The 11,160-nt window shown below is 62.9% G+C and overlaps 1 protein-coding gene and 1 long non-coding RNA gene across 3 annotated transcripts in view; one reads left to right on the top strand and one right to left on the bottom strand.

Moving 5' to 3' along the window:
* The window catches only part of SLC22A18 (solute carrier family 22 member 18), a 24,870-nt gene that overhangs the window by 5,944 nt on the left and 7,766 nt on the right, over positions 1-11,160 (top strand). The window contains exons 1-2 of one of the 2 annotated variants that reach the window (XM_023537368.1): positions 7-168; positions 10,883-11,001. In XM_023537368.1, the coding sequence (XP_023393136.1) occupies positions 44-168; positions 10,883-11,001 (244 nt within the window). In that variant the 5' untranslated portion in view covers positions 7-43. Of the gene's footprint in view, positions 1-6; positions 169-10,882; positions 11,002-11,160 lie in introns of those variants that run through there. The other variant, XM_023537369.1, reaches the window with a different exon arrangement.
* On the bottom strand, positions 1,520-3,605 carry LOC111746421. The gene is made up of 2 exons (XR_002783091.1): positions 3,476-3,605; positions 1,520-1,659 (listed from the first exon to the last, which is right to left on the bottom strand). It is a non-coding gene; the product is annotated as an uncharacterized LOC111746421 (long non-coding RNA).

The following is an 11,160-nucleotide window of genomic DNA, read 5'->3' as shown; positions in this document are numbered from 1 at the left end:
GGGTCGGCGCCGCTCAGCCCCCCTCTCGCCCCCAGCCGCCCAGATGGTCATCACAGACCTGACCACGCCCGAGGAGCGGCCCACGGCCCTGAGCCGGCTGGGCCTCTGCGTGGGCTCCGGCACCATCCTCGGCTCCCTGCTCGGCGGGACCCTGAGCACGGCATGCGGGTGAGTGGCCGGGGCGGGGACCCGGCGGCGGGCGGGCCGGCGAGGGCGGTGGAGGTACTGGTCGGGACGGCCGAGGCCGGATCGGCTCCGGGCCTCGGTTTCGCCGTCCGCACGCTGAGCAGGTCGCGTCCGGCGTCGGATGACCCGCTGGCCCTACCCGCTGGGAGGAGTCGGTCGGCAGGGGGCGCCCGCGCCCCGCGCTGCAGGTGCCGCTGCTGTCTGGCCGCCTTGCCCTGGGCGGTGCCGGGCTGGGGGCCTGGCCGGCTCCGGCCAGACCGAAATTAGGAAAGCTAATTTCCTAAAGGAAGCCTGAGGGCAGGCCCTGGGGTGGGGTCCCCGGATGACGGGACCGGAGTCTGGGACGCTGCCTGCGACCAGATCCGAGGCTCTGGAGAGGGGACTGCAGCTTGCGGGAGGCTTATTAACTAGCGTGGGTGAAATAAAGGCCTCCGTCGCCCCTGTGACGCCAGCTCTGCACACGCAGAGGTCCGAGGGCCTGTCCTGCAGGACTCAGGTCCCACCCAGCACCCTGAGAGCCTGCGGGCAGCCCCCACACGTGGTGGGCAGGGTGGACCCCATCCCAGTGCTCCCCATCCTGCCGTGGGGCTGCCCAGAGCCTGCAGCACCTGCTGTGCTGGGGGTGCCTCCTAGGGGAAGAGCTTAACCTTGGACCCAGGACACCGGGCCTGGACTGGCTAGAGTGTGGCGGAGACCTCCCTTCTGCTGGCAGACCAGACCCTCGTGCTTCCCCACCCCCATTCGTCCCTCCCGGAGGCGCCCCAACAACCCGTCAAAGTCAGCTCTCTTCACAGAAGCAGACTTTGCACCCCACCTTCCTGCCCGCCCAAGCCTTTTGTTTTGGTCTGGGTGGCGGCTGCCCACCCGACTGTGGATGAGGCCCCCCACCTGCTCCCTGACCAGAGGCCCCGTGCCAGCTGGTGGCCCGCCCACCCTGCACAGGCTCTGGGACTCAGAGTGGCCTCTCTGGTGTCTGAACCACGCACACACGCACGTGCGCACACACACACAGGACGGCGGGGTGATGCTGAGCATCAGGCTGCCACCTCTGTTGACACAGGGACCTCCAGTCTTGGATGACCCTATGCCAGCCCCTGGGCCTCTGTGGGACTCAGTTTCCCCAGACTCTCCAAGTGCCCCAGACAAGCCCCAGCAGTGGTGGAGGCAGCTGGGTGATGGCCGAGCCCCAGGGACTGGAGGGCAGAAGGGCATGAGGCCCTTGTCATGACGCTTCTCTCTCTGGAGGGTGGTCTCTGTCCCCGGCATCTCCACGAGAGCCTGGCTTTCCCAAGTCCTCTGCTGAGCCCTGGGGCAGGAGGGCAGGACCCCTTCATTCACGGTTTCTCGCCGTGTTTATTGAACATCTACTATGCGCCCCGGCCATTCTGGGTTCTGGGGTACAGCGGTGGAGAAGACAGGCCGAGGGCTCAGATCGAATGGATGCGACACACGTTCCCAGAACGTCGGGTCGACCTGCAGGGTGTAAGGAGTGATGACCCAGCAGGATCGGGGCCACGTGGACAGGTGGTCACCTGACCTCAGGGAAGAGACGGGGGAGGCAGCTGGGTGGCGCTCGTCCCAGCGAAGCCCTCTGATTTCTGAAGCTGACGGCCACAAATGCCACATTGACCATGAGCTGGTTTTCTTGTGCTTCGGGTCAGAAGGGACCTACACCCGGGACGCCTCGCACGGTCTCTCGTAGAACTCCGTGGGTGACTCCCCTGGCTTCTAGAGGTTTATTTTTGGCCCCAGCTTTCACCCGCTGCAGTATGGCCTGCCGGGACCTGTCGAGAGACTCCCTTCCATTCGGGACATTGAAGTCCCAGTTGGGGCTGGCGTCAGGTGCAGCCCCCAAGGCCATGCTGCAGGGTCTAGTGCACCGTCCGGTGCTCGTCCTTGGAGCCACCCCCGTGCTTCCGACAGAATCCGGCGTCGTTCTTCGATGCTGAGTTAGGAGGAGTTGGTGACATTGGTCCCAGGTAGGCCGATGAGTTTGGAGGGTGGACTCGAGCACGTCAATCAATCACCGAGTGGGGCGGAGGGGGGTGGTGCTGCTTCCAGGCGAGGAGGTCGGCTGCGGAATGGCTGGCGGCGGAGGACGGGGCGGCCCGGCTGGGGTGTGCCGTCTTCGCTCATCTCAGGAGGGCCTCGCGTCTGTCGGAGGGGCATCTGGAGGGCCACAGGCTGCTGGGCCGGCTGCGTGGCCGAGCAAAGGCGCCGTGGACTCGGGCGCCGATGGCGGAGGGCTGTCTGGTGATCGGGGGCAGTGCGGCTCTGTGGGGACTGGCGGGCTGCTGGGACGTCCGGCGGAGGGAAGAGAGGCTCTTCCTCGGGGTCCCCTTGGTGGATGGCTCTTGCTGGCTCTTCCTTGTCCTTTCCCCTTACTCCGTCCCTGCCTCTTGGCTCAGAACTGGACCCAAGGGGACACCACAGTAGCGATTCGCAGCCATGAGTCTATGTATGGAAACTGGTCTGGATGTCCAGGGGTCTCTGTCACTCCCCGGTACACAGTTCTCACAGTGGGGAGGTCCAGGGTCCCCTTCGAAGGCCACCCTACCCCAAAGGCGGGCCACTCGAGCACACAAAGAGTACGGAGTTTTGACCCTGTAGTCCACTGGGAAACAGTTCTTAAAATTTTTCAACATACAATTTAAGACAGTTGGCTTAGAGGAACCTCCACCCATAATGCCTTAAGGAGCTTCCTAATGGAGGAGAGGAAATAGACTTTAAAATTTCAAGAAAATAATTTGACAGAGGGCTCCTATGTCAAAAGGGCCGTTTGGAGACAGACAATTCTTAAGCCGAATCAGTAATCAGTTGTCCCTCCTCCCTGCGTATCCCACCCTGCGTCGGTGGCACAAAGACAAACAAGGGTGGGTGCCTCCTCCAGAGAGGACACCACTCAGGTGCTCCTCCAGCCACGTCCGAAGGAGCTTAGGTGACGCTTGGCCATAGCGGACTCAGCTTTGTGACTTACGATTGGACACTGGTCCAGTGCTGCCCTGGACCATATGCCGTGCATCACGGAATCACAGACGAGTCCACTCAGACTCTGTAGCCTTTAGGGGACCTTATGGGTGCCCAGCCGTGGATCTACAAACTCACGCCTGACCGAGTCAAACCAGCCAGGATGCTCATTCACTCACAGATTCACACCCCAGAGGTTAAGACATTGCCTCTCGCTTTTTGGAAGCCCCTGACCTGTGTCTTATAACTGAAGACATTATATGATCAAGCTCCTCTTCCGTCCGAAGACGGGACTTGACTGGGGCTGATCCCGGGCCCTTACCTTATCCTGTGGCCGTTCCTGGTGAGTTGGTCCGTCCCTCCTTTGAGTCTGGTCGGGGCTTGGCTGTCCTGGGAGTTGGGGTGCCAGTCCGAATACCGTCAGGTGGCATGCCTGCCCATTCATCTCGGAGCCTCTCCTCCCTGGCCCGACTGAGCCACGGTCCAGCAGCTTAAAGGGCTGGCGTGATTGGAATCTCGCTGGGGCCTCCAGAAATGTTGCAAAAATCAGCCCGGCGAGAAACCAAGCAGCACTCGGAGAGTTGGAGAACTCAGGTTTCTGACGCCGGCGGTCCCAGAGGAGCTGGCGCTCTGAAGATCTGGACCCCGAGCTCAGGGGTAACCTTGCTTTTATAGGGCTTATCCACACAGTTACAGTTGGCATTGGCCAATCAGCTCATGAGATTCTCAGACAGGAATTCAGGCAATACGTCTGTTATCAAGCAACGGATACATCCATTATCTAGACACAGCCAGCAAAGCGGAGGACGAGTCTTCAGTTGATGTCAAGGTCACCCTGTCCTTCGGCCTGTGTGGCAAGCGTGTCTACAGAAGCAGAACAAAGAGCTGATTACAAGGCTAGCCATTTGAGTGGAAAATTCCTCTTCAGGAGGACATCTGGGAAAGGCGGCAGGCCCCGTCCCGCAGGACTCAGGCCGGAGTAGAGAAGCAGTGGCCATGAAGCCCTGGACGGGCGCAAAAGGACAGCTATAACCCAGATGCCGTGCTGAGAAGGTGGGGGCTGCGGTCACTGCGGGGAGACCAGCGAGGTCGCTTCTGCACTGGTCTGGGCAGGACAGGTTGGCGGCTGGGCCAGGGGTGGCCTTCGGGGGAGAGGGCAGAAGGCAGGCTCTGGCTTGGTTTTGCTAACAGGTGGAATGCGGGTGTGAACCTAAGACCACGCGCCGGCTCAGGCTGGCCTGGGGGAGCTGTGGGCCCTGCTGAGATCTGAGCAGCCTGGGCGCCCGCGGGAGTTGGGGTTCTGTCGGACTGAGTCAGGTGCCCCTCCGGCGCCCGAGGGATGGGGTGGCTTGGCAAGGGCGTCTGAGCTGGGGGTGAGCAGAGTCGTGTCGTTGTGGGTGGTTTTGAGGCCCCGGGAGCTGGTTCGTCTGGAAGCCGGGGTGGTGGGCGGGGGGAGGGTGGTTGAAGAGGAGGCTCAATGAGGACGAGAAGGGAAGAGGCCAAGAGGACACTTGGGACTGAGGGGCATGTGGTCAGCGCCAGCGGTGACCTCGGATTCCACCTGGATGGGAGCTGGGCGGGGGCGGGAGCCTGGCTTGCTGGCTGGATGGATCAGTGTCAAGAGAAGGGGCCTCTGTCTCCCCAAGGAGAGAAGAACAGTCAGGGGCTGCGGATGAGGAGGGGGCGTCAGGGGCACGAAGAGGGTGCAGGGGTGTGAAGGCAGGGCCCTGTGTCGGGCAACACACACACGCATGCACACACTCACACACATGCATGCACACACACACATGCACACACTCATGCATGCACACACTCACACTCATGCACGCACACATGCGCACGCACATGCGTGCACACGCTTGCAGTTATGCATGCGCGCATGCACACACGTACACCTGCATGCACGCACGCACTCGCACACAAGCATGCATGCATGCATGCACACATGTGTGCATACATCCATGTGCACATGCACACAGTCATGCATGCACACACTCACATGCATGCATGCACTCACACGTACGCACACATGCACGCACACTTGCATGTGCATGTGCTTGCACTCTTGCATGCACACGTGTGCACACATGCATGCATGCACACACTCACACACATGCATGTGTGCGCTCTCACATGCATGCACACACTCACACACTCATGTGCACGTGTGCATGCGCACACTCTCATGCACACTCATGCACATGCATGCATGCACACGCAGCATGCACACATGCACACGCACACATGCACATACACGCGCGCACACACGCGCTGGCTCCCCACCAGCCCCGCTCCACGGCCCCTCCGTCCATCACAGGCATTTTCTCCAGCAGAGCTGCTGACCTAGAAGATACCACTTCTCCCTCCCTCCCAGCAGCTCCCGAGCCCGCCTCCTCCCCGGCCCTCACCTTCCCGAAGGCTGCATTAGCTTCCCTCTCTTAGCCTAAGATCTAAGGCACTTTATGTCCTTGGGATTTCCTTTGATGGGTGGGGAAACTGAGGCCCCAGAGAGGGCAGGGATTCCCCATGGAGCTCCCAGTCCTTGTCTAAGGCCCAGCGCACGTGGGCTCCCAGACCCCATGCCCCAGAGCAAGGGCGCATGCCCTGTCTCCCTGCCCGGCCTCCCTGCCCTCCCCCACCCCTAGCCATAAACCGTCCCTCGCACTGGGGAACAGGTGGAGGGAGTAAGTGGCCTTGGCAGCATGGGCTATGAGACAGGCCCTAGTATAACTGGTTTGGGCTCGGCCTGGAGCTCTGGGCTGGGAGGCCTGACCTGGGCTCTGACTCATTTAGCGGGTGGCGGGGGGCGACTCTGTGACTCACGGCCACCAGCCCGGCACCTCAGAGCCTGGAGACACCTCTATCACACTCTGCCCCCCAAGAGGGCCGTGTGTCTAGGGGTGGACTGTGCTAGCCGGTCAAAGGCACACACCCCTGGGGCTTGAGCCAGATGTCAGGAGGGCCCAGCCAGAGGCAGACAGGGCGGGGCTGCAGATGAGCAGATCTTGGCTCAGAGCAGGCAGGGCACCCCCGTCAGGGCTGGCGGACTCCTTTGGCTCTGGGATGGATGTCGAGGCCAGGCCAGGGCCAGCCCGGCGTGGTTCTTGCGAGTCGTGGCAACAGTTGGACCCGCCACCTAGGCTCCACGGGTTCTGTCCCCTGGCAGTGGTTGGAATTTGGACAGATGCCCACAAGGCGGCCACTTGTATGGGCCTGGGAGAATTGAGCGCTTGGCTGGGGGAGCATCCGGCCACAGACCACCTGGAGGTCAGGCGAAGCTGGGCGTCAGTGCCAGCTGCTGGCCCCTGAACACTAACGGGCTGGTGCATGGCCCGGCTCTGAGCCCAGCACAAGCTGCGCCCATGGGTCCTCGGTGCCTCGGCTGGTACCCACTGCGCTTTGGGTCAGGAGGCCAGCAACACAGGCCTTGGTCTGGGCAACAGCATGGGGAACCCTTGTCCTACTGAGAGATGGCTTCCGCCCGGTGACACAGCAGCTTTCCCTGTGGGTTAATGAGTAGGCACCGAGGCTGCCCTGAGCAGCTCTGGGGCAGGAGACAGGAGTGACTGACTCACCAGTCAGTCGGGGAGATGCTCAGACGCTGCACACACAGCCTGGGTGTTCCAGGCACTAGGAGGCACCAGACAGGGCGCGAAGGGCCAGAACTCATGGGGCTGGCACCTCAGCGGAGACCTGAGTGAGAAGTCAGCCGTTGAAGGAGGGGCAGGCTCGGGCTCAGGCAGTGTGCCAGGCACAGGGCCTGAGCAGGACGCGGCTCGGCTTGCTCAGAGGCCTGTGTCGTCAGGAGTGGAGGGCTCAGGTGCTTCAGGGACACAGAGGGCTGCAAAAGGTGAGACCGGACATGGCTTTAGGGCCGTTTTTTGGGACCCGGAAGCCAGAGGGAGGCCCCATGAGAATCCCGTGCCAGCGGGTAGGGTTCCAGTCCCTGGTCCCAGCCAAGTGTTCTGGGGCGTGGGTCGGGTGGGGCAGGGTGACTTCTCTGCCCTGTGCCCCAGGTTAGATGTCCTGTGACACTCTAGGACCCCTCGTCCTGACATCGTGTGAAGCTGGGTCCCAGCCAACTCCAGCCTGTCCCCCAGGTTGGACAAGAGAGGGCTGCATAGCCTTCGGCCAGGCCCGGGGACCTTGACAACATAGTGTTACCTCTCAGAGCCTTGGAACAGGTGGAGGGGGCAGCTCCACCCCCATCAGTCATGGTTACCTTGGCACTGGATGGGGCCAGGCAGAGAGGACACAGAGACCGCATGGGGTGGACAGATGGCCAGGCCCTGCCCTTCCGACAGGGTCACGTGGGCCGACTGCGGCCGCCGTGGTTTGTCCAGCGCTGGCCACCAGCCCTGAGGAACCGTGGCCCGTGGGCTGGGCTCCAGGACAGTGAGCAGGCCCCAGGGACTGGTGCGGCTTTAGAGGGGGGGACAGAGTGTCCTGGGAGGGTGGCACCTGTGAGTTCAGCCCTCGTTCATATCTGAAGAAAGGAGGTCACCCATCCAGGTAGCCACAGAGAAGGGCAGGACGGGACTCGGCCGCCCTTTCCCGGCGTCCGTGAGTTTGTCCGTCCAGCCTCCTGTCCATCCAGGAGTGTGGACAAGGACATTCAGTGGTGTCTGCTCTCGTGGCCGTCGCTCGTTTGTAAATCCAGTGAGCCCCGGAGCCTTCTGCCCTTGGCCCCCCCACAGAGGGACCTGACTCTGGGTGCGCATTGAACAGAAGGCCTCGGGCAGGGCCACCCATGCGTGGGCTCGCAGCTGGAGGACGCTCCAGCCACAAAGACCCTCCACGCAGGGCCCAGGCCCGAGGCCGCCTCTCCCTTCCCCCTTCTGCCCTCTGGCACTGTGTCCTGGGGGAGTTACAGACAGCTCCGAGTGCAGAGGACAATGCCTACCCTCTCCCGGCGCCCCGCAGGGTCCCTGTGCTGCTTCAGTTCACCGGCCGCCATGCGGGGGACAGGCGGGATCCCAGGAGAAGTGGCCTGGCTCCCTGCCACCCGCCCCTCACTTGCCACCAGCCTCCCAACATAGCCATCTAAATGGCTGCCTCTGACCCTCCATGTTTCCGGAGCAACTGCAGAGAAAGCAGGGTCTGTCCTCTGGCCCTGAGCGGTGACGTGGGGACCTCTGAGGCCAGACTCATGAAGAAAGAGCCCTTCTCCCTGGGGCCAGCCGCCTGACGGGTCCCTGCTCACGTCATGGACCGGTTCCTGCCGGCCAGAGGCGGGGCTGCGGGGCCCGCGCCCTCTCTCACCCGTCTGTTTGGGCCCCCGAGGTCAGAAAGCCGCAGTAAGCAGCCTCCTGGGCAGTGGGCGTTGGGGGAAGCGGGGCGGAGACCGGCCCATGGGAGACAGGCAGGTCAGCGGCACACGTGGGCGGACAGCGCCAGCTCCACACGGACCCGCTGTGTGAGCCGGGGCAGGTCCCAGCCCAGGAAACGAGGGGCGGCGGAGGCTCTGGTCCCCGCCGGCCTCCCTGGTTCGACCTTTCCATGAGGTTCGCCAGGGGGCTTGGATGTGCATGTGTGTGTGTGTACGGTGTGTGTGTGCATGTGGGTGTGCGTGTGAGTGGGTGTGCACAGGCGTGCATATGTGTGGGTGTGCGTGTGCAGGCAGGTGGTGTGTGGGGTGTGTGGGTGGCACACGTGTGTGTGTGTACATGTCGGTGTGCATGTGTGTGTGGGTGTGTGTGGGTGTGCATGCGTATGTGGGTAGTGTGTGTGCAGGTAGTGCATGTGCATGTGTGGGTGTACGTGTGTGCATGTGTGTGGGTGCATTGTGGGCGTGCTTGTGTGTGCATGTGTGTCTGCGTGTGTGTACATGCATGCATACATGTGTGTGCATGCGTGTGTGGGTATGTGCATGCATGTGTGGATGTGCATGTGTACACGTGTGTGCATGTGTGGGTGTGTCTGTGGGTGTGGGTGTGCATGTGTGTGGGTGTGTGCCTGTGCATGCGCATGTGTGGGCATGCATGTGTGCATGTGTGTGTGCATGTGTGTGGGTGCATGCGTGGGCGTTCTCGTGTGTGCATGTGTGTGGGTGCATGTGTGTCTGTGTGTGGGCGTGCATGCGTACATGTGTGTGCGTGCATGTGTGGGTATGTGCATGCGTGTGTGGGCGTGCGTGTGTACACACGTGTGCATGCGTGGGTGCGTCTCTGTGTGTGGGTGTGTCTGCGTGTGTGGGCATGTGTGTGTGCATGTGTGTGTGCATGTATGTGCCCTGCTTGTCTGTGAGAGGCAGTGAGAGGGGCGGAGAAGCCTCCATGAGCTCCTCATGGGAGGCTATGGGCAGATCGTGGCTAGGTGTGTTTCGGGGTGCAGGGCATCCCCCAGGAGACGGACTCGCTCACGCCCGTGCCCTGAGGCCCTGACCGTGGCAGATTTCGGGGCTCTGGTGAGGTCTGGGGCAGGCCTTTGGCTGTCCCTGTGAACAGGTCACGTATATCCACAGTGTCACATCCACTGGGGGCCCAGCTCAGGTTTCCAGCCAGGCCCACCTGCCCTTGGGGGCAGGGTGCTGGCCGTGGGACAGACGGTGCCCACTGGGGAGGAAGCCTGGGGCCCCGCAGAGCAGGGTGTGTGGGGGTCCGCTCTGCCGCTAAGGGGAAGGGGAGGCGAGCAGCTGGGCCAGGCCTAGAGGTCTCCGCAGTGACAAGTTCCCCTTTTGCTCCTTAGCTCCGCCCTGGGAGGGAGCCAGGCCCGTCCTTCCTCAGGGAAGTGTTTCCAGGTGACACGGGCTGCCTGGAGCTACAGCCAAGGCCCGCCCAGCCCTCCCCAGGGACTAAGGTTGTGGTCACGAGCCTGGTTCCCATGGGCTGACTCCTGGGGGCACAGGCCCCGTGGCGGTGAAAGCTAAGGGGAGAGCCTGAGTCACGGCCCGTGGTGACGGCGTGGGCAGGTAGGGAGGCAGCCTCAGGGGCTGTCCCACGTGTTGGGGGCCAAGACCCCCCCAGGTCCAGTGCACGGCCCCCCCAGGAAGAGGAATGGAAAGGGGGCTCCTGAGGCCCCCCAAGGGGCAGGCCCACCCTCACCGGTGTGGCAACCCTTGTGACATTGGGGTCCCGTGTCGTCCATGTGGGTGGAGCTGAGATGCAAGCCTTGGGCCCTGGTCCCCTGTCATCCCCTCCTGCTGCCCTGGCCCCCATCAGCCTGCACGTTGTCTCACTCCAGACCTGAGCCATCAAGGGGACCGGTTGCTTTCCAGCTGCCATCCTCTACCCCAGGAGGCCCCCCAGCCTCACCATAGGGAGGAGGACTTTCCTCCTCTGCAGACGGGGTGAGATCCGTCGCTCCCCCCACTTCTGCTGCAACGTCTGGGGAACCCCTCCAGGGAAGACATGGCCTGGAGCTAAGGCCCCCAGGTCTCCGGCACACCAGGCCTGCCCTTGGGGCCTTCCCTACCCCTGGGCAGCTGGGAGGCGACCATTCCCGGGGACCCGCCCAGCCCATCCGGGGCTCCCCATCCTGGCTCCTCGGAGCTGCTGGGGCTTGCGGGCCATGAACACCGAGGGCCACAGCTGCAGTGTGAGGTCGGGTGAGAACTTCATCTGTCCCCTCATCTGTCACTTGATAAATGTGCCCTTAGAGTCCCGGTCCCCACTCTCCAGGTCACAGGCTGTGGGCTGTGGGTGAGGGGTTCTCAGCTGCCGAGGTGCAGGTGGGGGCGATGCTACAGGTGGCGCCCGCAGCCTGAGACCTCAGTCCTGTGTGCCCCCAGGATCCAGTGTCCAGTGTTGGTGGCTTTTGTGGCCAACCTCCTGGGAGCCATCCTCAGCTTCACCTACATCCCCGCCAACACCAAAGGAGCGGGAGCCCATGGCCCGGCTGCCCCGCCAGGTAAGCCCCCCAGGCTCCCCGACCAGGCACACCAGGCCTGGGACTCCCCCAGTGTGAGGCGTGGGGCCTCCCCTCTCGCCAGCCAGCACCCTGGACCTCCGGCTGGGCCCCCTCCCCCGGGCCCTCTGTTCAGTGAGTCCGCTGAGACCGTAATGTGCC

This window comes from Pteropus vampyrus, unplaced genomic scaffold, assembly GCF_000151845.1.
Source record: "Pteropus vampyrus isolate Shadow unplaced genomic scaffold, Pvam_2.0 Scaffold187, whole genome shotgun sequence".
In the NCBI taxonomy this organism is placed as follows: Eukaryota; Metazoa; Chordata; class Mammalia; order Chiroptera; family Pteropodidae; genus Pteropus; species Pteropus vampyrus.
This window is presented reverse-complemented; position numbering and strand designations above follow the sequence as displayed.